The sequence below is a fragment of the Solanum dulcamara genome, chromosome 10, assembly GCF_947179165.1.
Source record: "Solanum dulcamara chromosome 10, daSolDulc1.2, whole genome shotgun sequence".
NCBI lineage: Eukaryota > Viridiplantae > Streptophyta > Magnoliopsida > Solanales > Solanaceae > Solanum > Solanum dulcamara.
Genome location: NC_077246.1, coordinates 36,023,846 through 36,050,136, shown reverse-complemented (window position 1 = coordinate 36,050,136; position 26,291 = coordinate 36,023,846). Strand labels below are relative to the sequence as shown.

Sequence of the window (26,291 nt, the reverse complement as noted above, 5' to 3'; positions counted from 1 at the left end):
TCATATATGATGATAGAAGCAAGCATGATGGAAAAGCAGAAATGGATGAGAAATTGAATAAAATCCAAGTACAGAAGTGGAGAATTAATAACATTTTCACATAAGATAATTATGCATCTAAATCATGTGGAGTTTGGCTAGAAGAAAAACTGTTGCTGAAGTGACGCCAGGAATAAAGATGTCATTAGGCATGGCTTGTGGAATAACACTTTGCTTGATGAATAATGCAATCACTGGGACTCCAAACAAGCATAACAATACGTCTTTGGCTCCAGAGCCAGTGATTTTTGTATCAACAATGATTTCAACAACCATTTTCTGATACTCTTCCTTAGTCAAACCTTTTTTACTGCATATATCATATTCCTGAAAATTCAACTATCCTTTTTTACTGCATATATCATATTCCTGAAAATTCAACTATCTGTTATATGATTTTTTGTTACTATGTATTTATTTTTAAAAACTTTTAATTTGCACCCTAAGCTTATCATCAATTCACATTTAACGTACGATGTAAGTTTTCTTTTGCAAATCATGAACACCAACTTAATCACTTTAAAAACTGAACAAAATATTATAAAATAAAAAAATTTAAGAGAAAAAAATAAAAAAGAAACTAAACGGGGCGGGCAAATTTCAAAATATACTAAATGCCGCGAGGTGGGTCAAAATCTTGACTTGCCCTCCCCCACCCTGCCCTGCCCTAAAAACAAACTACAAGAAGTCCTAACGAACAAAATGTCAACCTTTATTTGCCCCTTTAAATCAAAACATATATATATAGCAACAAGTTAATCTACTCTTTGTATTAGTTTAGAAAAAAGTAATTATTTTGATTTATATAATTAAATCTCATTCTAAAAAAAATGTTACAATAACAAAATGTTCTTAAAGGAATTCAAGATGGGAGTAAATAAGATGATGAAATCCCTTTTATTAGGTAGAACTAACACCAACTCACCAACGTCTCTATTCCTTAACTAAATATACAAGAGCCCATGCAGGCACAGGCTCAATATATATGTTATTTTGTTTGTCCTAATTTATATGACATAATTAGAATATGTAGAGTCAATTAATTTTTTTATATGTGTTTTAAAAATATTTTAAGTTATTAATTCTTGTGATTTATAGTTATTTTTATGTCATATTCAAATAATATATGTTACTCTCTCTGGCACAATTTATGTAGCACGGATGGAATCAGGAGAGCCAACCAAATTTCTTATATAATGTTTAAATATTTTCAATTGCTAATTATTGTGATTAATAGTATCTTTTATGTAATTTTCAAATAATATATGTCATTTCATATATTCCAATTTATGTTGCACTGATAGAATTTTGAGAATCAATCAATTTTTTGAGGTTTTAAAAAATATTGTAAGTTGTTAATATTAGTATTATTTATAGTATTTTTCACGGAATTTTTAAATATATAATAGAATTTTTTAAGTTGTTAATTATTGTGCTTTATTGTAATTTTTACGTAATTTTTAAATAAATAACGTAATGTTAAGAATTTTGTGTTTGTAACCTCTTATTAGATATCAAAATATTTTAAGTTGCTAATTTTTGTGATTTACAGCACTTTTAACATCATATATAACAAATAAAAAGAAATTAAGACAAATAATTCAATTAAAACAGCGAGAATACTCAATTTATCAGAGTGGAGTCCACCTTTATTGTTTATTTCTCATACATTCATTAAAATTATTAAAACGTTTCACGTACACTCCTACATTACCAAACTAGGGGAAAACATATTTCATGACCGATCTGCAACCATAAAATTTAATTTAGGCGCAAATTAAAGAATCAGTAAATTTTAGCAGAAAAAGGAAGAGTACTAAAAAAAACGTGTAGCTCGTTTTTAATGATGATTTAGACAAAGTTACATAATACATGGCAATACCAGATAACATAGCAGCCTAACTTTCAAAATTTAAAGGGACTGAAATGATCATTATTGTCAGAATAATAGAAATTATAAAAGGAAAAAAAATCAAAAATACTTTTCAATTTTTATTTATTAGTTAATTTTATCCTTATTATTAAAATCAAGTTATTCATGTCCTCGCCGTCTACAAACTTAACAATATATTCCTGATTTAGACGATTTTTCCTAAATTGACTTTAATTGTCCAATCTCAATCAATTATCCGATATTTCCTTTAAACCCAACCTGATCCATTAAAATAATACTTCAATTCATACCAAATTAAACCTCCGAGATGACCAAATAGAGGATTAGAAATTTGACATTGAATTTGAGTGAACTTTGAAGGAAGTGACAGTGAGTTCCAATTAATTTCATGAATAGTCATTGAATTGGAGGTGATTTTCTTTTTCTTCTTCAATTGGAGGTGAAGTTTGAAGAACAAGTTGTTCCCTCATTCAAGAAAATATTTTTTTAGCTCGAGCTTGGTTTGAAAATTTGAAAGTCGCCGAGTTAGAAATTTATTGCGAATGGGTTCTATTTTGATCTATTTTAGTGTTGATTTCAGACCCTTTCGTGGTTATCCATTGATTTGAAGAGGATCAATTTGAAGGACAAGGCAGTCTGCCATTAAAGATGATTGAAGCTCAAGTTTGAAAAATCGAATTGCCGCAAATGAGTTCCGTTTTGAATGAATAATATTGCAATAGATCAGAAATTTCTTGAAAAGTTTATATCTGAAATTTAGAATAATTTGATGAAGGAGATAGGACACCACCGTCCATTTATGAGATTTTTCGACACTCATTATTGATAAACAACTTCAATTTTATTCTTTGTTGTTCGATATCATTTGAGACAATATGAATATGCTAAATATATGAGAGTATTGACTTATCATTCTTCTTAATTCTCAACATGAAACTTCAGTTACAAACTCCTCTATTGTTGAATCTTTCAACTTTGTTTACCCAGGAGATAGTATTTGATTTGTTTTGAGGAAATTGAAAATTATATTTGATTTTTATTTATAGGTGGATTTTTTAATTTAATTTGGATTTGAATTTAATAGGTGGAGGGTCGGATTTAATTGAAAATTAGTTTTAAATGGACAATTTTGATTGAAATTGGGCAATGAATCTCAATTTGGGAGATTCCATCCAAATCAGGGGTATATGTGTTAAGTTTGTAGATGGCGAGGGCATGAATAACTTAATTTTAATGATAAAGGTAAAGTCAACTAATAAATAAAAGTTAAGGAGTATTTTTGACCCTTTCCCCATTATAAAATGTACATGAATACATATTTAATAGAAATATAAATGAGTATTCCAACTATAAAATAGTATTTAAATTTATTTTCTCTATTCTTGTCTGAAAAATATTGACATAAAGCGTTGTTGGTTGCAATAAAATGTTTAGTATCTTGCTTATTATATGCTATCCATAAGTTGTCTACTAAACATTTTTGAGTTTTATGTCATGACCCGCCACTTGATCATGAAGACGGGGGAAAGATCTAGAGTCTTGGAGAGGTTAATAGAAGGCTCTAGAATGTCCAAGAGAATTCTAGAAGAAGGTAGAGGAATCTAGAGTCTTGGAGAGGTTAATAGAAGGCTCTAGAATGTTCAAGAGAAATCTTGAAGAAGGTAGAAGAACCTAGAGTCTTGGAGAGGTTAGTGGAAGACTCTAGATTCTTGTAGAAGCTTGTAGAGAAGTCTTGAAAGACTTGGAATTCTCTAGAGTGTAAAGAGAGTTCTAGAGTAGGGACTTCTTTGTAAATATGGGAGGACTTGTATAGTAATTTTTATTTACACTTAAGCCCCTTAGGAGTAGTATAAATAGAAGGGGCCATTCATTTGTAAACCATCCAGAAATCAAGCAATCAAGCATTCTTCTAAAGCAATACAAAACCCTTCTTCGTAAAAGCTCTCTTGTCTTTCTTGCAATCTAGCATTCCCTTAGCGATCTAGTCTTAAAGGCTTACTTGAGCTTACAAGATCGTGAAAGATTCGTAAGTAAGTTGTCAAGTGCCGCACGGAAGTCTTAGTGGAAGTCTAAGTCCGTGACAACGTGGTATCAGAGCAAGGTTCTACTAAGGGATATGGCAAGTGAGGGAGACATCAACGCCACTACCGCCACCAACGTCAAGCAAGATGTTGGAAGGAAGCACCGCAAGGGAAAGAAAAACTCTAAGAGAAATGAGGAGGTGCCGCTTGAGCCTACACCAAGCGAGGCCCTAATATCCTACTCACCCTCGGCCACTGAGGTGAGTGACGATGAACGTGGCGAGGAGCCCATGGACGTCACGCCCGGCATGGAGTGGATTGCAAGGGTGGATGCTGCCCGACAAGCTGTAGAGATATTAGGCAAGCGCTTAAACAAGGTCGACGGCAAGTTCAAGTCTCTAGAGGAGTTCACCCTTGAGGAGAACGACAACATCCGAAAGGAGTTGGAGGTGCGCAAGGCTGCCGAGTAAGAGGTGAAGGAGGTGATCACCTCCTTAGAGTGTCGGCTCATGGACGCGCTAAGCACGATGGAGACCATGAAGTCCGAGATGGAAGCACTTAAGGGAGATCTGGAAATGGGAAGATGCATGACGTCCAGCACGGACCGGGAGGCCAAGATTGACGCTCCCAAGCCACCAATGTTCAAAGGTGCCTGTGATGCACAAGAGGTGGAGAACTTCCTTTGGCACTTGGAGAATTACTTCAAGTGTAACAAAGTGAAGAATGACGAGACGAGGATCAACACGGCCGTGCTATACCTCTCAGAGATGTCCATGTTGTGGTGGAAGCGCAAGGAGTCTGAGATCGGGAGGTTCTTTGCACAATCAACACCTGGGAGCAGTTCCGGAATGAGTTCAAGAAGGCCTTTTTCCCCAACAATGTCATCTATGAAGCCAAACGCAAGTTTCGGGAATTGAAGCAAATGGGTAGCATACGGGCCTATGTGAAGGAGTTCACTACTCTCACACTTCAGATTCCCAACCTCACGGATGAAGACATGCTCTTCCACTTCATGGATGGAATGCAGAGTTGGGCCAAGACAGAGTTGGAGCGTCGCCAAGTCAGCACCATCGATGAGGCCATCACACAAGCTGAAGCTTTGACAGACTTCAGGCATGATAAGTATGACCGAGGAAGAGGAGACGAGACGATAGGTAGTCATGACCAAGGTGGGGGAGGTTGTGAAGAGAAACAACCTCATCCCAAAAACCATGACAATCTTAAGTCCGATAGTAAGAAGGCTGGACGACGAGGCGATGCCGATAGAAAGGCACAGAATGCGAAGGGGAATGGATGCTACATATGCGGAGGGCCGCATGGCTATGCAAGGTGTCCTGAACTGAAGAACCTTGGTGCCATCCTACGGGAATGGAAGGGGAAAGATGCACAAGGGCAGGAGCAAGGTTCAGACACAACGCAATTGGGCCTGATTGGACTATGCAGAGCTATCGCAAAGCAATTAGGAAAGTCGAAGGAGTACGGCGCACAATATGTAGACATCATGATCAATGGACGACCCGCTCGTGAAATGGTTGACACAGGTGCAGAGGACAACCTAATGACCAAGTCAGCAGCTATGAAGTTGGGGCTAAGTTACAGTCCAAGTGATGCCCGCCTCAGGATGGTTAATGCACCCCTTACACCGGTGTGCGGAGTCTCTCAAAGAGTAGACATCATATTGGGCAAGTGGCGAGGTAAGACCAACTTTACTGTCGCTCCCTTAGATATCTTTGATATCGTCCTTGGGCAGGAGTTCTTCCAGCGATGCCATATGGTGATCGACCCCTACCTCCAACAACTCGTGGTTATGGAGCAAGAGGGATCATGTATGGTGCCCCTAGTCAAGGTGCCGAAGACAGAAGGACCAACCCAACTTTCGGCCATGCAGCTTGAGAAGGGCCTAGAGGTGGGAGTACCGACGTTCATAGACACCATTGCGAGTTTGAGTGAAGACAATGGTGCTAGAGAGGCATTGCCACCTTACATGAAGAAGGGCGTGATGCCGAAGAAGTTGCCAAGACAGTTGCCTCTAAAGTGCCAAAAAGAACGGAGGCCAGTATTGACTGAACCAAGCAGGAATAGGGACAACAGTCCGCTGCCATTTTCTTCGTCCACTAGAAGGGACAATCTCTGGAAGAGGCCATATAAGAATGGCATGAAGACTTGTGGCAGTTTCAAGACTAAGTCCGGAGACTTTTGTAGCAGCAGTGCGCCGAGGTCGTCGCCATATCAGGTGGGGGAGAGTGTCATGACCCGCCACTTGATCATGAAGACGGGGGAAAGATCTAGAGTCTTGGAGAGGTTAATAGAAGGCTCTAGAATGTCCAAGAGAATTCTAGAAGAAGGTAGAGGAATCTAGAGTCTTGGAGAGGTTAATATAAGGCTTTAGAATGTTCAAGAGAAATCTTGAAGAAGGTAGAAGAACCTAGAGTCTTGGAGAGGTTAGTGGAAGACTCTAGATTCTTGTAGAAGCTTGTAGAGAAGTCTTGAAAGACTTGGAATTCTCTAGAGTGTAAAGAGAGTTCTAGAGTAGGGACTTCTTTGTAAATATGGGAGGACTTGTATAGTAATTTTTATTTACACTTAAGCCCCTTAGGAGTAGTATAAATAGAAGGAGCCATTCATTTGTAAACCATCCAGAAATCAAGCAATCAAGCATTCTTCCAAAGCAATACAAAACCCTTCTTCGTAAAAGCTCTCTTGTCTTTCTTGCAATCTAGCATTCCCTTAGCGATCTAGTCTTAAAGGCTTACTTGAGCTTACAAGATCGTGAAAGATTCGTGAGTAAGTTGTCAAGTGCCGCACGGAAGTCTTAGTGGAAGTCTAAGTCCGTGACACTTATCTATGTTACATTCTGGGAGTAAATTCGCTCCATCATCTCAATGGTTCCCTGAGGTCTAAAATTAAGCTTACCAAGCAATGTCTGGGCGTAAGAGTCGTTGGGGCTATTCCCTTGCCTTTGTCTGCTGGCTATTGGCAAGTTGGTCTCATGCTGAAACACAGTTATTTAATTAGTCTTTAGTTGCAATCTACTTAACTGATCAGCTAAATCATTATTTTCCCCTTTACATATTCAAAAACTATATTATTGTATATAGATATAACATCCATAAAATTTAGCCATCTTCTTTTACTACTTGCTTTACTATTGATTGTCTGGTGAAACTTTACTATTGCTTCACAATCCGTTCTTACTAACACTTCTGGTTTATTTAATATGTATAATTTAAAGCTGTTTAATCCATATATTATTGCTAACACTTCTGCGTCTATACTACTCATATTTCCCTTTTCTCTATATTTCCCACTTTGGTAGGCACATATTTTTTCTTCATTCTTACTACTATATTTATTTGGTCTAGTTTTTAAAACGGCTCCCTATCCTAGCTGAACCCCTTAAAGATTAAATAAAATGTAGCTCGGTGGTAAAGGGCCTTCCACTTCACTCTTGTGTTCAAAGTTTGAATCCCACTAACTACATTACATTTTACATTTAGTTTTTTTTTTTTTACATTTATTTTAACATTTAACTTTTGTTATTTTCTTTCGATTAATTTCCAAAAAAAGCCCACAACCCAACTATAATTATTTTTTTAAAAAAAATGAAGTGCTGAAATAGAGAATTAGGGACTTTTAATCCCAAAAATCAATTTTGTTTTACCTATAAACTATATACTACTGTCTTCCTTAGAATTGTGTTTTGTTGACTTATTCACATATTTATAATTTGTTTGTTTATAAAAGGGTTTTGGTTTACGTATGTAAAACCACGTAGTTAATGTGAAAAGAATAACCACAATTAGGGGTGTACATGGACCGGGTTGGTTCGGATTTTTTACAAATCAAATCAAATTATTTGTGTCGGGTTATTAAATCTATAAACCAAATCAAACCAATAAAAGTCAGATTTTTCGATATCAATTTTTCGGGTTTTTTTAGGGTTTTTCAGATTTTTTCGGGTTTTTCGGGTTTTTCAGGTTTTTCATAGTATCTAATAAAAAGCACAGAGCAGTGCTTCTTAAAAGAGTTCTAGTACAAAATATCAACATATAAAATGGAGGCAGAACACTGTTTGAAGTTTTAACTTTATAATATAACTTTATAAGATGAGTTTTTTTTGTATATTATTTAGATTGGCTTCTCAAGTCCAAATCTAAATGTAAGAAAGAAAACAAAAATTATGAATTTTTTTTTAAAATATTTATAAATTATATTTTAATAAATATTTTTATGTATAACATAATTTAAAAGTAGTATATCTTATAATCGGGTCGGTTTGGATTTGGTTTGACTTTTTTTAGTTAAAACCAAACCAACCCTATAATTGTCGGGTTTTTATTCCAAACACCAAACCAAGTCAAACCAAACCACTAGTCGGATTTTTTTTCCGGTTTGGTTCAGTTTGTCGATTTAGTGCGGTTTATCGATTTGCCCTGTACAGCCCTAACCACAATTGTTAGACAAAAGTCTCATTTGCATACTTACTTGGTGCAGTCGCTTGAGTGTCTTAATATCTGGCACCCTAAACTGTGTGCACCCTAGCTCTTCGTTGATATCTCTGCCAAACAATATAACATTGATATAAAAGAGATTTAAATAAGTATGGTTTATAACAGCTTACGCCAGACAATTGTAAGGTCCATTAAATTTCTAGGCTCTAATGACAAGAACAATATATTTTTCCAAGTGATGGCAACACATTATTCTCCCTATTAGTAAATTAAATTGTGGACTAATGGCTGGAAGAGTATAGGTGGCAAATTTTTTTCAAACAAACAAAACATAAATCTCACTAGTTTAGAACCTAATTAGGTGCCTTCACTTTACTTTTCAAAATTATTTTTTATACCACATTTACTTCGTCGAATATATGTGGATCAAATTAGGTGTAATTTATTTCAGATATATTGTATTCAAGCATGATTCACATCTATTTGGGATACACTAACTCTCTCGCTTGCCTCTCTCCCTCTTTCGTTCGCCTCTCTCCCTATGTATCTATACTTCAGAATGTATCTGATATCAAAGATACATGTAACTAGTATCAAAATATATGTTAACTCTCTTGTTCGTCTCTCGTCCTCTCTCGCTCGCCTCTCTCCTATGTATCTATACTTCAAACTGTATATGGTATCAAAGATACATATATCTATTATCTTTGATACATGTGTCTGACTTGAAATCTAAAGGAGTGGTGAATTTGACTTGAAATCTGATACAAAATTATTAATTAGTCAGATAAAATATAATTATTTTAAACTATGGAATGGATTAGTATTTATGATAGAAATATTAGTGTAATTAGGTAGTATTTCCTTAGAAAATATTATGAGGCTTATACACTAATCTATATTACTTTAAAAACATCAAGGTCCTTATACTTGTCGATTGAACATTTTGTTCTTCATTAAAAGATTCTACAATAGATAAAATTGTCATTTTCTAATTTCTTCAAATTATTAATTATCTTTATAATATTTATAATTAAGGAATCCTAAAACATAGGGTAAGAGAAAAATATATGGTAAAAGTTATGAGGTTTCTCCTCGTCACCTTTAACTATAAGACATGTCGATAGTTCTGAATCAATGTTGCAAACGTGAAGTTGCATATTGATTGCTTGACAAAATAAAGAAGGTAATTTTATTTTCTCTCAAATTTTACCCACTTTAAATTTCCTTTGTGTACTTGAAAATTCATTTTTTGTGTGTAACTCAAAAAATATTATTTTCCGAATTATATAGACAAACACTTCTATAAAAAAAGTCATTATTAATTTTATGATTTAGTGATACAACTACCGTGTTATTAGCCTCTTGATAGATAACTTTTAATTTTCTTCCATCGTAACTTTAAGATTGTCATATTTTATTTTACCATAATTCTTCCTATTATTGTTAATTTATTTCAAATAAAGGGGCAGCCCGGTGCACTTAAGCTCCCGCTATGCGCAGGGTCCGGGGAAGGGCCCGACCACAAGGGTCTATTGTACGCAGCCTTACCTTGCATTTCTGCCAGAGGCTGTTTCCAAGGCTTGAACCCGTGACCTCCTGGTCACATGGCAGCAACTTTACCAGTTACTCCAAGGCTCCCCTTCCATGTTAATTTATTTCAAATAGTTATGTTATATTATTATGATTATATATATATATATATATATATATATATTTCTCCCTTTGGAACGAATCGATCGTCAATGTTTTTTTCGATTGAATGAATTATGAACTGGAATTTTTTCTTTATCTTGTTGTTTAGAGTGTGTTTTCGTGCATCAATACCAATATAATTTTGAGTTTTGACATCAATGGTGAAGTTTTTTCCATTACATTTAATTTTTCTCCCTAATTGTTATGTGATGATGAGTTATCATATTCCTCTTTAAATACGCTTTTTATCTTTAAAATTTTTACATTATTTAATTAACATTTTGTACTTAATAATATAGCATACAAACAATATTTTTTTTTTTTACATTTATTATTAATTAACAGAATACTTAAAGAATGAAAGTCTCGTAACAAATAGCACTTAAACCATAATCCTTCTTCTCGATCCTACATGCAAAATCCTAATGTAACTACATGGCCAATGGTCACTAGTCAACCATCGCCAGTCCTCGTCGTCGTCTACACCACCACCTCCACAAACTCCAGACCCTAACCTTGACAGTTGGACTACCATGAACTACGTGAATACATAATTTAAACCACAAGCCTTAAATTAATAGTACCATGCGGAATTCTAACACTACTGCTAATACATACATACATACATATATATATATATACATATATATATATATATATATATATATATATATTCCAATGAAGGCTATCCATGAGGAGCCATATATTTAAAGGAATGAGAAGGAAATAAAGAAGATGGACATTATTGATGAAAACCTTGAACATGCTGACGTTGGTAAGTTTTCTTACGACTGTGAAGAACTAAGTACAAGCTATAATCCAAACTCATGAGTGTAGTATTAAAGATGATTGTCAAATTAATTTATTTCAAAATTGATACATTCCGATTAGTTTATCACTTATGACAGATTGAGTCTAAGCCTGCATATTATCTTAAGTAGAAGGATGGTAGTTGTCATAACAATATAATTAATTACTTGCTGAAGGAGTGCAAATTATAGGTTCACAATGAATTTAATTATATATCGAATATATGTTGCATCCTGAGTTAATCTCAAAGCCAACTTTTGATATTGATGATGGAAAAGGTGTAGCTAATGATAAACAAGGAAAAAAGAAAAGTGTGCCAGGCTATCAGGGGTAATAATCAACAAATTGAAAGCGGTTAGTTAGTAATAAAATAATCGACAATCCTGAGGAGTGGAATATAACCATTTAAGGATAAGAAGGTATTTATCAAGAAAAGAGTCAGCAAAGTAGATGAACAAGATCAAGGTATAGAACAAATATAATATAGATGCAAAAGAATAATGATGAGCGGAATATATAATAACCAAAAAAAAATCAAGAGAACAAGGGGGAAGGCAAGACTTAGAATTAATTCAGTAGCTGAAACTGACAAATAAAAATAATTGGGGATATATCAATGGCAAGAGAATTCAAGTGAAAGAATTGCGTTTGTCGCCATAGAATTACACAGCATGTAGAAAGTGTGGAGTAACAAGACGGAGGGAAAATTAGACAGTCCATACATATTCTAGTAAGTCTAGAGAATAGGTGGAGAGTTACCTTCTTATCAACAAAATAATTTAACTGTATTATAACATATATATGAATGATAATCAAAGTCAAGAGATAATTAATTATAGCTACTGAAATTTATAGGGGTGAAAGAAAGTAAAAGACACGAATGAATAATTAAGTTTAGATGGATGGAGAAAACATATATAATTAACAGGAAATAATGGGCATTAATGCTAGCTAACCTATTACAATAGAGGAGGTAAATGCATGATACCATATATACAAGGTCTAGACTTCTGGAGTAGACAAGACATAATGAGCTAGAGAGGTACGTAATTATTCAGGTGGATACGGACCAAATTGATCAACTTGCACTAGTTATTACTCATGTTAATATGGATAGATCCATAACTAATAATGAGGGGGGAGAAATTGGGTGATTGAACATATATATTTTCACATTGAAAAAAAAAGAGAGTTTTGCATGATATTGTAACATTTCATAGAGATCATAAAAGAGACTACTAATAAATCAACAAAATTATATTGGATGTCGATAATAAAGTGCAACAACAAAAGTGGAATGTTAGAAAGAAAAAAAACATTTCAATAATTGAAAAGTGCATCAATAATTGGAATTTTAAAGAGAAAGTGCAGCATCGGGAATTGGACTCAAGTGCTTGAACAAATTAAAAGATTGTTACAAGCATCAAAAATTGGATATACGATTTCAAATTACAGGAAATGTTGAAAAAATTCAAAGTGGTAGAAACCAAACAAATTATAAATGATTTTATCAGAGGAGTCAAAAATTTATTAATTTTATGAATAAAATATTATCATTCAAATATATGTAGAGAATATATTCTAACACACTATCACACATTTATTTATTGGTACTACTAGAAATAAGCTATTTTCTTATTATAATTGCCTATTAAAAATATGTAGTCAGAAATCTGAATAGTTTATCGATTACTGTAATCGGTAATTTATTATTCTATATTATTGAAATTTTTTAAAATTTTATCTTACCATGATTACGACTACTTAAGTCGTAAAGTTTTATGAAATAAAGTGAATAAAATAATTGATCAGTTTCCGATTACAGTAATCGAAAATTTATTAAAATAATTAAAAATTATTATTAAAATAGCGAGTATCATAGTCAGTCATATTACCATTCTTTTTAATTAAAAATTAATTTAATTTCCCGACTACTGTAGTCGAGGAAAGTAATATTATTTTTAATAATTAATTCACTCCAACCACAATTTTCCGCACGCGCTACCTCGTCTCTCTCATCTCCTCTCTTACCTTCGCCATCTAGGGTTTCAATTCTGTTGAGGTAAGTAATTTCTCCCTCCTATAATTGTAATACTGCACTATTGTTACAATAATAGTGATGGAATTGAGGTGCTAGTGTTCCATATGCTAGGATGTCGATTAATGATTTGGTTCTTATTCAAAATTTTGAAGAAGATGGCTTGGAACATTACAAATATTTCTAGCTTACACCATATATACATGACCGCCAAACTTGAAAAATTCAATTTTCTTGGTAATTTCTAGTAAGGAAATGAGCAAATGGAAGACTGGTTTGTTAACCATAAGGAGGAGATATGAAGCTATCTACTTAGTATGCAGTGTTTTTTTTACATTATCAAACTACCTTTAGTTGTGTTTTGGGGTGTGACTAGAACCTTTTCCTTCTTTTTTTTTCTAACTTTGGATGTATAGCTTCTTTTTCTACAGGTTAAGTCAACCATTTTTGGAGACTTTAGTCCTGAAACTGATGAGAAATTGCCTGGTCTACTGCAGAGTCAAGAAGTCAAGTCTTGGGCTAATGTGAAAGTTCCCTTTTTTTCTAAGCCTTGCCTTTCTTTCCTCTATAAGTCCGATTATGTTTGGTTCCACCTATTATTTCTTTTTGACAAATTTTGCCAGTAAGATAGAGACTATTAATTGAGAAAGTGTTTAGAAGTTATGGAACTTGATCTTATAAGATACAAGTTCAATAATATAAATCTTAAATTTCAATAACATAAATCTTAAATTACCGTCATTTAGCTAATCTCTATTAACTTATCCTAGAGGTATTTTCTACCATGGGCGTGTGCTGGTGAAGCAGAACTTTTCTACCATGGGCATGTGTTGCTGAATAAGATTTCAATCGACTGAAAATCTGAATGAGGTACTCTTTTCGGGTCTAAATGTCGCACCATACTCTACTGTAAAACATTGGCAAGGTTTGATTCTCAATTTATTTATATGTTTTAGCATTAAATTTTTTCCTCTTTTCCTTTTTTTTCTTCTTTTGCTTTGTTTTCGGAGAAATTGGTAGTAGGACACTCATGCCCACAACCTTTATCCTCTAAGCATTCTTAGAAGTCCATAGTTTTTGTAGGGTGCACCGGAGTCCCATATTATATCCTCTACTGTGAGTGTAGTGTTGAAATCTTCTAGTACTATCCAAGCCCCATCCATTGACGTTTGGATATTTCTTAATACTTTCTGAATCTCCTTTCTCTCAGATATAGTATTGAAGTCGTAGATAAATGTCATGAAATATTTGAATTGTGATTCCTTGTCTTCTACATAGCAATGTACTACATGTGGTCCAGAATGCATGATCTGAACTCTTACCAAAGCTTGCTTCCAGCATATCTGAAGTTTGCCATTAGGCTTTTTTGAGTAATCTGCAAAGCGGCAAAGCCTTATTTCTTTATAACTAAGGTTTTATCTGAAACTACATTATAAACTTCCTGATTTGCAAGTATTTAATATATTTAACACCAAAAGTCACTTACTACTCAAATTACAACGTCACTTATTACCATAGATTTTTTTAGGTACATCACACTGTATCTAGACTCTGTGTGAACACGAGATGCTTCGTGTACCGAACTACCCTTTATATACAACTATTAATCTCTTGTCTCTTTAACACCACTAGCACCAAATGGGTGCAAAATCTGAAAATAGACTGGGTAATAATTAAGAATAATGAACAGAATTTGCCCTATTAACTAAAGATGGGGATTTAGTATTATGCCTACATCATATCGTGCTTCATTATCCCGAAAAAGTATTGGTTTTATAGGTTAAGAAGATGTTCCAGGAAAGGTAGGTGTAATTGAAATTGTTATCTATTTGCAATTGGTTGTTACTTATCTGAAGGACAAGTAAATCTTGTAAACTAATAACCAAATGATGCTTTAGTGAATTGTATTACAAAAAAAATTCTAGCAGTAAAATATAGTCATTTGACACAGAGAAATTGTGCAAAACTTGATGTAGTGGAACAAAATAAAAATACCGGATGCAACGATATTGAAATATTTGGTACATGAAGCCACGATTTGATAGATATACATCGAAATCTACAATCATTGCTCAACTTTGTTTTGCCTCCCTGTCTTTATTTCTTCCACAATTGTGTTTCTATTTGGAATTTGTCCTATTAACTAAATTTAATGTGTTTCTTTTTTAAAAACATGAAATGTGTTTCTTTCCTATTCGAATGTCAATGAAAAACTTGAATATCATTTTTTGGACTTCTTTAAATCATATCTTTGACGTAGTGGGCTAAATTGTGGTTCTAATTATTTATAAAACTTGTGTGTATTTGACAAGTTTCCATTCTAATGTAACTTAAAATCTAGGTTCTCTTTTGTGTGTTCTTTATTGAGTTGATTAGTAAGAGTTGTTGCTGGTTTGTTTAGTTAAATTCTCAAAAAAAATTATTTATGTAGATGGAATTTGCACATCGTAAATGGATGTATAATAGAACTCATCCTAATCGTGCGGGGTTGTAGGAGCACTTGGATAGGCGTCGCGACTTTGGGTATTGTAGGAGAATAAAGGTTGAGGAGGTTAAGGGAGCTGTTCGTAGGATAAGCAGGGAAAAAGCGACCGGACCTGACGAGATCCCTGGGGAATTTTGGAAGAATGCAAGTAGGGTAGGATTGGAGTGGCTGACTGCGCTATTTAATGTCATTTTCAGGACATCAAAGATGCCAGAAGAATGGAGGTGGAGTACAATCATTCCCGTGTACAAGAACAAGGGAGACATTCAAAGCTGCACCAACTATAGAGGTATCAAGCTGCTAAGTCACACTATGAAGGTGTGGGAAAGGGTGATAGAAACGAGGGTGAGGAGTAGTGTGTCTATTTCAGAGAACCAATTTGGATTCATGCCGGAGCGCTCGACTACAGAAGCCATTCATATTTTAAGGAGATTGGTGGAGTAGTATAGGGAGCGAAAAAGGGACTTACACATGATATTCATTGACCTAGAAAAGGCCTATGACAAGTTCCAAGAGAGGTCCTATGGAGATGCTTGGAGGCGAAATGTATACCTGTGGCGTACATTATAGCGATTAAAGACATGTATGATGGAGCTAAGACTAGGGTAAGGATGGTAGGAGGGGACTCGGAGCACTTTTCTGTTACGATGGGGTTGCACCAGGGATCGACTCTTAGCCCATTTCTATTCGCCCTGGTGATGGATCAATTGACAAGACAAATACAAGGTGAGGTGCCTTGGTGTATGTTGTTCGCGGATGACATAGTCCTGATTGACGAGACTCACAACGGAGTTAACGACAAGCTGGAGGGCTGGAGACAGACGTTGGAGTCTAAAGGATTTAAATTGAGTAGGACCAAGACAGAATACTTGGAGTGCAGTTTCAGTGGCCTGCCACGTGAGGCTGACGGGGAAGTGAGGCTTGGTACCCAGGCCATTCAAAAGAAAAGAAGCTTCAAGTACCTTGGGTCTATTATACAGGAAGATGGGGATATCGACGACGATGTTTCACACCGTATCGATGCAGGGTGGATGAAATGGAGTCTCACCTCCGGAGTGTTGTGTGACAAGAAAGTGCCACCAAAACTCAAAGGCAAGTTCTACAAAGTGGTGGTTAGACCGACTCTATTGTACGGGGTGGAGTGTTGGCCAATCAAGAAACTTCATGTTCAGAAGATAAAAGTCACGGAAATGCGAATGCTGCGGTGGATGTGTGGGCACACTAGGATGGATAGAATTAGGAATAAAGATATCTGAGACAAGGTGGGAGTGGCATCAGTGGAGGACAAGATGCGGGAAGCGAGACTGAGATGGTTTGGGCATGTGAAGAGGAGAGACACAGATGCTCCAGTGCGGAGGTGCGAGAGGTTGGCTATGGACGGTTTCAGGAGGGGCAAAAGGAGGCCGAAGAAGTATTGGGAAGAGGTGATTAGACATGATATGACACAGTTGCAGCTCACCGAGGATATGACCTAAGATAGGAGGCTATGGAGGACTCAGACTAAGATAGTGGGTTAGGTGGCCTATCTTTTCTCCATAGTAGTCGTAGTCGCGCTCATTTGTTTATTAACATGTGATTTTTGCATGAGATTACTGCTTATATTAGTTGGCCCAATCTACTTTGGGTATCCTATTTTATCTATAGTAGTTAATGCTCCTTTATCCCCGATTTTTCCTACCCTGACTTTATCGCTCTCATTATTCATATTTTTATATTGTTTGCTATATGCCTGGCTCTACTGACCTATGTCTTGTTTTCCTTGTTTCTCCTCCCTTGTTCTTCTCTCTTAAGCCGAGGGTCTTTCGGAAACAGCCGCCCTACCTTTTAAGGTGGGGGTTAGTTCTGCATACACTCTACCCTCCCCAGACCCCACATGGTGGGACTATACTAGGTTTGTTGTTGTTGTTGTATCCTAATCGTGCGGGGTTGAGGGTGGAATTTTAGACGGAGTTAAAGAATTTATTGCAAAGGCGAAAACTAGAAATGATTTTCTTATAGAAGATACAACAAGGTGCCCTTGTGCGAAACGCAAGTGTGTCAAGTTATTGAAATCGGATAAAGTTGAATTTCATATTTTGAAGAAGGTGTTTATGAAAAATTATTATGTGTGGACAGTTCATAGAGAGAATGATGCCAATGTAGCTAATGTTGATTTTTAGAATACGTTTGATGGTGAGGATAGTCCATAGAGAATAATAATGTTGAAAATTCTAGATTCAATGAAATGTCAAGGGATGCTTTTTGGATGTTCCCAGGGGTTCAATCTGAACCAAATGATGAGGCTAAGCGCTTCTATGAACAGTTAACTGAAGCTAGTCGTCCATTATATGAAGGTTCAAAACATTCTATGTTGTCTGTTGTTGTTAGATTGCTAAGTATAAAATCGGATTATTTGATTTCTCAAGCGGGCATGGATACCATCATTGGGCTTATGAATGAGCTTAATCCGAGTAAAATTGAATTACCCAAAGATTTCTACACGACAAAGAAGTTGATTTCTAAGTTAGGACTTTCATCAGAGGATTGACTGTTGTGAAAAAGGTTGCATGTTATTTTATAAAGATGATGTAGCTTTAGAAAATTGCAAATTTTGTAATCAAGCTCGTTATAAGGAAGTCACAAATGTCAAAAAGAAGAAGGTTCCAATAAAGGCAATACATTACTTACCCCTTATACCTAGGCTAAAGAGGTTATATGCATCAATGAGCTCTGCTCTTCATATGAGATGACATTATGAACATAAAAGACCACCTGCTGTTCTATATCATCTGTCAGATGGAGAAGCATGGAAGCATACTTTGCTAGTGAACCTAGAAACATTAGGTTGGGATTATGTATTGATGGATTCACTCCATTTGCGGTCTTTGCTACATCATATTCATGTTGGCCAGTGTTTGTTACGCCATATAATCTTCTCCATGAGTTATGTATGACAAGTCCATATTTGTTCCTAACTTGCATTGCTCCAGGTCCACACAATCCAAAAAGTTTGATTGACATATACGTGTAGCCTTTGATCGATGAGTTAAAGTTGTTGTGAAATCAACGTGTGAAAACATATGATGTATTCCATAAACAGAACTTCATATTGCGTGCTGCTTTGATGTGGACTATAAATGATTTTCCTGCTTATGGAGTGTTGTCCGGGTGGTCAACTGCTGGTAAGTTAGCTTGCCCATGTTGTATGGAAGACACAAAAGCATTCACATTGAAACATGGAGGTAAGAACTCATGGTTTAACTGTCACCGCCGGTTCTTGCCAATGGATCATGAATTTAGGAGAAATACTAGTGCATTTATAAAGAACCAAACTGATTTTGAAGATCCACCAGCAACTTTATCACCCGAAGAAATTTGGCATAGAGTTAGGGATCTACCTAAGATAACGGATTCTCCACTATCTAAGATACCTGGTTATGGTGTTATACATAATTGGACAAAACAGAGCATATTTTGTGAGTTACCTTATTGGAAGCTTAACCTTCTTCGACATAATTTCGATGTCATGCATATCGAAAAAAACTTTTTTGACAACTTATTTGATACTGTGATGGATATCAATAACAAGACAAAAGATAATTTGAAGGCTAGGATGGACTTAAAAGAATATTGCAGGCAAAGTGAGTTGTACTTGACATACCTTAACAACAAGATTCAAAAGCCCAAGGCTAGTAACACATTCACTCTGGATGAGAAGAGAGAGATTTGTGATTGGGTTAAGAATTTGAAGTTGCCTGATGGATATGCTTCAAACTTATCTAGATGTGTCGATATGAAAGAAGGAAAATTGATGTCTATGAAAAGCCATGATTGTCACATTTTCATGGAATCTTTGATGCCTATTGCATTTAATGCCTTGCCTGATAGAATATGGAAACCCATCACAGAAATAAGCCTTTTTTTCAAAGAGTTGTGTAAACCTAAATTACATGGAAAGTAACATTTGTCTAGCTTTAAACAAGTTGGAAAAAATATTTCCTCCTGGCTTTTTCAATGTAATGGAATATCTCCCAATTCATCTTGTGCAAGAGGCACGACTTGGAGGGCTAGTTCAAGGTAGATGGATGTATCCATTTGAGAGGTAATGAATTTTAATTATTTTTCTTCTGTGTTTGAATTAAAAAATCTTTCATCTAAGAGTCATACTTTACAGGATTATTGGCAAAAGTAAGAGAACCATAAAAAATAGATCGAGAATGGAGGGATCGATACGTGAAGCATATATCGCAAGAGAAACTTCTCATTTTGATTCATACTGTTTTGAAAATGATGTGCCTTGTTTGATAAATAGACCCAATCAACATGACGATGGAGGAATTATCGATCCTTTATTACCACCCTTTTCCATATTCAATCATCCAGGAAAAGGAGGTCCAGAACATACTCCAAAGCGAAAGTTAATTGAGATGGAGTTAAAGTCGGCTACAACACATGTATTATTGAATTGTCCCGAGGTCCAACCTTATCATAGGTACATATATATATTACCTACTTTCAAACAAAATTCATCATCCCTTTAACCAATAAAAATTGTTATTTTGTTGGACAGTTTTTTTGTTGGTACATATGGGAATGATGCTGTTTATTCTAGATTTTCAGAGTGGTTTAGAGAATATGTAAGTGCTACCTAATACTATTAAGTATTTGCACATCAATTATATGTATTTTTAAAATTCTAAAATTTCTCTAATTTAATATAGGTTCATAATCCAATTAATGTCATGGATGTCGTGAATGTCTAATTTTTGCGTGATATTGCTTGGGGACCTGATCGTAGAGTCAGAATAATGTCTAAGTACTTCATCAATGGATACAAGTTTCATACAGAAGAATGGTCCAAATGCAAGAAAACCAATAATAGTGGGATGTGGGTGAAAGGTGAGGGGGATATTGATTATTATGGTGTGCTTCAAGAGATTATAAAACTCGAGTATATTGTTGGTTGGGCGAAGAAAAAGCTAGTACTCTTTCGGTGCAAATGGTATGATCCTAATTCTAGTGGTACAAAGGTGCATCCTTTATACAAAATAATTGAAATTAACCACATGAGACAGTATCGTTTCTATAATCCATTTATCATTGCACAAAATGTGAAACAAGTGTATTACGCTCCTTATCCTTTGTGCAAGAATAAATCTTCGTGGCATGTAGTTATAAAAACAAAACCTGTGGGGAGAGTGGAAGTTGAGGATGCATTGGAGGTAGCATATCAAAATGATATTTCAAGTGTTGAAGCAATGGTGGATGATGAATTAGCAGGTGAATTACAACATAGTGAAGGCATCTATGAAGAATTTGATGCTATTGTCCTTCAATCAAATCTAAATAATTCTGGGGAAGGAACATCCAGGGCTAATGAGGAGGAATCTACCGAAGAAGAATCTCCAACTGATGAATATGAAATAAATGACGATGAATTACTTGAAAAAAATGAAATAAGTGATGTAGAAGAATTTGATAGTGATTATGAATCAAATGAAGATGATTAAATTGTTTGGTTTGTTCTGTTGACAAATTTTGATATGAATTCTGTTTTTGTTTGAGTATTCTTGTTCACTGCATCTCTAGTTGTGGCGTTTCTGGTGAAAGTGGGTGAAATCAAATTATCTCTTTCTTAATTTTGTCTGATATTATTGAACAGGAGTGATCAGGGAGCAAGTTACATAAAATAATTAGATTGCAGCATCAGGAGGAGACATATAGGGTGTTATGTTGGTATTAAGTACTTTTTGGCCTACTTTGGTGTTTATCGTACTTTTGTGCCAAGTATTTTAAATTCCAAACGAGCTAAAGGCTATAAGTTGATCACTCCTAACTTATCGATTTTCAGGTTAAAAGCTAGAAGCAATTCGAGGGTCTCATCTTTTTAGGCAATGAAGAAGGCATCTGTAAAGCGTCGAAAACATACAACTAAGAAGAAACAACACAATTCGCAACCAGCTTCAAGTCACTCAAGCCAGCAATATGTAGCTCCTCCTGAGGCAAATTCATTGCCACTCACCTTACCTCCTCAACTAACTTCACTACCATCTGTCGTTCCTCCTCAACAGACTTCACTGCCACCCAATATTCCTTCTCCGTCGACTTCATTACCTCCTGGATTTCCTCCCCTGTCGACTTCATTACCACCTTCGTTTTTTAGTGTACCACCACCTGGACCTATCAAAAATTATTCCACAGCTTCTCAGGGCATGAATACAAGTCTTGATTATAATATTGTGCCCACACCTCATATAAATTCTTCTTCGAGTTGCCATATAAGTCAAAATGGTAACTCCTCATCTCAGATTCCATCATTGACTCCAGCTGAATCTCCAACGTCATCAACACCTAGCATATCTATGTCAAATATTGGAATCCGTATACCAGCATCACCATCTATCAGTAGTACTATTGCACCAGCCTTTTCAAGGACTCAAAATGTTGGAGATACTAGAGAATATGATTCTTATCATAGATTGATTATCACCCTTGATAAGGATGGGTAAGTTATCTTTATATTAATTTTAATTTGGTGAATGTACTTCTTACATAAATTAAGTTTAATGCAGGTTTGCGCCATCATATGTCGTCTCCCATATGGTTTCAGAATCTATTCAACCATTCTTCAATGATGCTTGGGGTAGATGGAAAGACTTTCCGTACAATATCAAGGAACAAATATGGAATCAATTTAGGGTACAAATAAAATTTATTTTTATATTAGTTATCAAATATATAATTTTTAATCTAATGATATTATTTATTATGAAGTCGAAGTGTGCATGGCAGCCATGTTATGAGAACAAAATAAATTTCATTTTTGAGAAGAAAGCTCGTATACGAGTTGTTGATGTTGTTTGAAGTTTGAAAAAATAATGAGAAGCACGGATGGTTACGAGAAGAAATATGGCTTAAATTTGTGGAGAAATGGAACACTCCTGAATTTAAGAAGAAGTGTGAGCGAGCAGAGGCAGCTCGGGCCTCCGTAAAGGGAGGCTCTTTACACACCGGAGGTTCTATGAGTTTCGCAGCCCACCGAAGAAAAATGGTAATTTCCTTTTAAGTAAATGCGATTGAAATTTATTTAACTCTTATTTATTATTTTGTAGACAAAGTTAAAAGGTGAAGAGGTGTCTGATGTTGAGGTATTTGAGGAGATGCCTAAGAAAAGAAATAAAGATGGTACAAGGGGAGAATGGGTAGAGTCACGTGCAGAGGAGACATTTGTAAGTTATAACACTTAAATATTATTTCATTTAACATAAGCTTAGGATCCATTGCTGGAAAGGGATAGACAACTTTTTTTAAACATCAGATTTAATACAACTATGACACCAAACATGGAAGTGTTGCCATTTTTTTCAGCCTACTAGACAAAAATGAATGCTTATGAGGATTTTGTTTGCTTCTTTGGAGAAAAAAGGCAACTATCATATACGAAATTGCAACTTAGACATTATTGTCGTCAATTTCTAACAAAAGGAAATTAAAAAAAAATCTATAGTTTAGGCTTTTCTTTATTTTCATGAATTTTTGCTGCTTACAAACAGTTATTCCTTAACAAGAAAGAAAAGCCAAAGAGGGAAAGTAGCAATTTTCTTAATATTGACAGAACAAATCACTGTAGTAGATCTAGACAATATAACCCAGCAGCAGTCATTGATGTCTCTCTTGTTTTTTTTCTCCTTTTTCTTTATTGCTAATGATAGGCTAACCCAGCACTTTATTGACATCTCTCCCTTTCTTATTTTACATTCTTGGCACTAAATTTTTCCTACTGGGTTTCATAATACAAGCTACTTGTTGATATTAGCTTCTGCAAGTTCAATCACTTTCTGAGTATTGAAGCTAATTGTAAATATTAGATTCTACTAAGTGCAATCTTCTGTTGTAACTTCTTTTTGTTCTCGATTTATAAGTACTTAAGCTACTTTGAGACCTTCCATATGTTAATATTTTTCTTTTAGTACTTATAATTTGACTTGTATAATTTCGTGATATTGAACCTCAGTTCAGATTTTAGTTATATCAAGTTGTCCCTGAAACTACATAGTAATGAAGTATGCATATCACATAGTTCATAAGTTATAATTTGATCAAAGCTTCAGAAGGGTTCTAAGATTGTTGTTCAGAGCATCAGCTACACTCATCCTAACTAATTCCAAGCATCCATATCAAAGTCTCTTAAAACAGATGCAATAACATTCCACCAAATAGCTAATTCAGTACGACCTGCACATAAAACACTAACAAACTACCAAATTTTTCAACCTGTCACTCTCATTTTACATATCCTACTTTCTTTTGATTTCTGAGTACTTATGCTAATTGTGTTTTTTTATACATTTAGTCGATGTCGTTTATTTATACATTTATTTCAGGTTGGATTTCAAAGAGGCTTGGACGAATGGCATCAAACACAACCTACTTCCGAGGCTGGTTCCACAACCCAACTATCATCTGATGATATTGCTTCAATATGGACAAATGTGGCAGGAGGTGTGTTGGAAGGTAGAGTTTATGGGCTTGGAGTACAACCTTCCTCGTGTCTTCCATCACCATTGTTGTATGGTGCTTCTACTACTCAATCTACGGAAGAAATGGAAGGAATGAGAAGACAGATTTCAGAGTTGACAGAACGACTTCAAATATCTGAAGCTCTTTGCTAAAGTGGAGAAGTTCATGGAGAAACATATGGCTGGATATGATGATGGTGAAGAAGAGACTGATTCTGATGAAGAGTAGATTGTTTCTGACTATTTAGATATTTTCTATGATATTTAGACTTGTTTTAAACTATTTACTTCTGTTTTTAATAACAACTAAATACTTATTAGACTTGATTTTGATGATGCTTGAACTTTTAGACTTAGTTATATTGAATGAAATTTGAATGTTTAGGAATGTATTTGATGCTTGGTTTTATGGTTGATTTTTTATGGATGGATGGTAGTATAATTTAGCAAGTGGTGCACCATATAAACAATATTTTTCTGTATTAAAAATGTAGCCTTTTCGACTACAATAATCGGCAATAACATATAATTTTTTTAAGGAAATTTAAAATGTCGACTACAGTAATCAGAAGAGAATAATAAATTAATAATTTATACCAACTATAGTAGTCGGAAAAGTAATTAAATGATCATAAATAAGTTATATATGCCGACTAAAGTAGTCGAAATGCATATTAATTAAATATTTAATTATTTCAATGACTGTAGTCGGCATTGTTTAAATTAATAAATTATTATTTTTAATAGATTTCTGACTACAGTAGTCGATCATTTAGATAGTTTAATGGTCAGGTCTAGTTTAATATTTTCCGACTATAGTAATCGGGAAAGTCTGACTACCGTAGTCGGTAAATATTTTTCGACCTTCAATATACTGACTACTCAAAAATAGTTGAAAAGTCATTAGAAAACTCCATTTTTCGACTACATTCCGACTACTAAAAGTAGTCGAAAAACAACGAAATTCTAGTAGTGTGGTGAGTTATCAACACCATGTCTTACGATTATATAATGTTGCGTAGATTAAGTTTACTTTATTTTTTGGGCAAATTATGTAAAATGTAAATCCATAAGGTTTACTTACCATTTTTTTAGCCCAATTTATATTTAAAAAAATACTAAAATGGCCATTCAACCCTATTTTTTTCAACAAAAAAGAAATGGCTCCTCTACGCCTTCTTCTGCGTCTTTTTCTTCTTTGTTGTTTTTCCTTTTTCTTTAAAATTTGATGTATCGTACATGCACGTGAATTGTGTCGAGCGTATTATCTATTAAAAAGCTCCTAAAATTTGGGACTGCTTAGAGGTGTTTTTGAGTTAATCGAGATTGAATAGTCAATGTATACTTCATGTATAGTTAAGCTATATTCAGCCTTTTGAGTGCATAATAATGTATAGTCAGTGTGTAGATCATGCATAGGTAAACTATATTGTATAGTCAGCGTATATTTTCCTATACTTTTTATGACTTTTCACAAGCTATATTGTATTCACTTGTTAGCATCTTAATAATTACATTAAACGGCCATGTTTTGAATTGAGACATCAAATCAGAAAATTAATTAAGACAAAAATATTTCCTATGAAAAATAAAAATTTGAAGGGAACTTGGGGCAATGCTAATTTCTTTGATTTTAATGCTAATCGTGGCATATTTATTTGATCAGAATTTATGAATATGGAAGGTTACTTACTTGACTGTTTGGCAGACAGCATGGCAAAATTCTGCTAAGCTCCATTTGTGAGTGTTCTTAAAATGAGTCATGTAGCAATTTTCTATTATTGGACCAATATTATCACTCTGCTTACCATTTGCTGCAAAACCAAAAGCAAAATATTACAAAATAGCCTTATTCTCCTTTACACTTGGTAAAAATTCCTTCAATGATATGAAAAGAAATCGGGTGTGCAACAGAGAGAGAGAGAGACCAAATTTCTTGAGGGATTGTCCCATACTCAGCAAATATTAGGAAATACAAAAGTGAAGGTGAAACGATCAAGAACAGACACGTATATTACTTCAAATTTAGACAGATGTATTAATGTGAAAGGAGACTTGAAAAGGAGGAGTATATCTTGAGCATGAAGCACAAACACTTGTGACTTTTCTATGTACAAATTGATACACACGACTTTTCGTAGCCAAGGAAGGAATGTTTGATCACTACTCAAGATTTGAGACAACCAAAAAGACTATTTTTTTATTTCAACTTGAATGGACAATAACTTTTGCCTCAAAAAAGAATCTACTAATTTCTTTTTCCAAGTCCAATTGGATCGAAAGAAGAAAGTCACACGAGTGTTACGACCAAAATTATCCTAAGTTGCGATGGTACGTAACCCAAATCCTTTACATGAACC

The 26,291-nt window shown here is 34.7% G+C and overlaps 3 protein-coding genes across 19 annotated transcripts; 2 read left to right on the top strand and 1 right to left on the bottom strand.

Moving 5' to 3' along the window:
* LOC129870259 (uncharacterized) lies at nucleotides 1-25,947 on the bottom strand. Its single transcript, XM_055944974.1, has 4 exons — nucleotides 25,860-25,947; nucleotides 25,625-25,745; nucleotides 8,440-8,512; nucleotides 1-366 (listed from the first exon to the last, which is right to left on the bottom strand). Exons 1-4 carry the CDS (start codon nucleotides 25,882-25,884, stop codon nucleotides 118-120), a joined length of 468 nt encoding a protein of 155 aa, XP_055800949.1. The 5' UTR covers nucleotides 25,885-25,947; the 3' UTR covers nucleotides 1-117.
* Nucleotides 5,678-6,936, top strand: LOC129870257 (uncharacterized). Its single transcript, XM_055944973.1, has 2 exons — nucleotides 5,678-6,299; nucleotides 6,370-6,936. Exons 1-2 carry the CDS (start codon nucleotides 5,726-5,728, stop codon nucleotides 6,381-6,383), a joined length of 588 nt encoding a protein of 195 aa, XP_055800948.1. The 5' UTR covers nucleotides 5,678-5,725; the 3' UTR covers nucleotides 6,384-6,936.
* Nucleotides 12,885-24,323, top strand: LOC129870255 (uncharacterized). Of its 17 annotated transcripts, XM_055944957.1 has the most exons (9): nucleotides 13,880-19,514; nucleotides 19,587-19,904; nucleotides 19,983-20,049; nucleotides 20,134-20,311; nucleotides 21,075-21,148; nucleotides 21,264-21,917; nucleotides 21,985-22,111; nucleotides 22,525-22,641; nucleotides 23,797-24,323. In XM_055944957.1, exons 6-9 carry the CDS (start codon nucleotides 21,307-21,309, stop codon nucleotides 24,082-24,084), a joined length of 1,143 nt encoding a protein of 380 aa, XP_055800932.1. In that variant the 5' UTR covers nucleotides 13,880-19,514; nucleotides 19,587-19,904; nucleotides 19,983-20,049; nucleotides 20,134-20,311; nucleotides 21,075-21,148; nucleotides 21,264-21,306; the 3' UTR covers nucleotides 24,085-24,323. The 17 variants fall into 17 exon arrangements, with proteins under 17 accessions (XP_055800931.1, XP_055800930.1, XP_055800937.1 ...); XM_055944956.1 differs by lacking the exons at nucleotides 13,880-19,514; nucleotides 19,587-19,904; nucleotides 19,983-20,049; nucleotides 20,134-20,311 and adding exons at nucleotides 12,885-12,972; nucleotides 13,380-13,472; nucleotides 13,719-13,818; XM_055944955.1 differs by lacking the exons at nucleotides 13,880-19,514; nucleotides 19,587-19,904; nucleotides 19,983-20,049; nucleotides 20,134-20,311 and adding exons at nucleotides 12,889-12,972; nucleotides 13,365-13,472; nucleotides 13,719-13,818.
* Nucleotides 25,948-26,291: the final 344 nt, after the last annotated feature.

What these genes read in the sequence shown, in the direction of transcription:
- LOC129870257 (XM_055944973.1), top strand. Translation starts at nt 5,726, where the DNA reads ATGGTGATCGACCCCTACCTCCAACAACTCGTGGTTATGGAGCAAGAG.
- LOC129870255 (XM_055944956.1), top strand. Translation starts at nt 21,307, where the DNA reads ATGAAGAAGGCATCTGTAAAGCGTCGAAAACATACAACTAAGAAGAAA. An exon ending in ATCACCCTTGATAAGGATGG is followed by an intron (nt 21,918 to 21,984) that starts GTAAGTTATCTT and finishes AGTTTAATGCAG; the next exon opens with GTTTGCGCCATCATATGTCG. An exon ending in CACGTGCAGAGGAGACATTT is followed by an intron (nt 22,642 to 23,796) that starts GTAAGTTATAAC and finishes CATTTATTTCAG; the next exon opens with GTTGGATTTCAAAGAGGCTT.
- LOC129870259 (XM_055944974.1), bottom strand. Translation starts at nt 25,884, where the DNA reads ATGGGACAATCCCTCAAGAAATTTG. An exon ending in GCTGTCTGCCAAACAGTCAA is followed by an intron (nt 8,513 to 25,624) that starts GTAAGTAACCTT and finishes ATTGTTTGGCAG; the next exon opens with AGATATCAACGAAGAGCTAG. An exon ending in CACTCAAGCGACTGCACCAA is followed by an intron (nt 367 to 8,439) that starts GTAAGTATGCAA and finishes TTGAATTTTCAG; the next exon opens with GAATATGATATATGCAGTAA.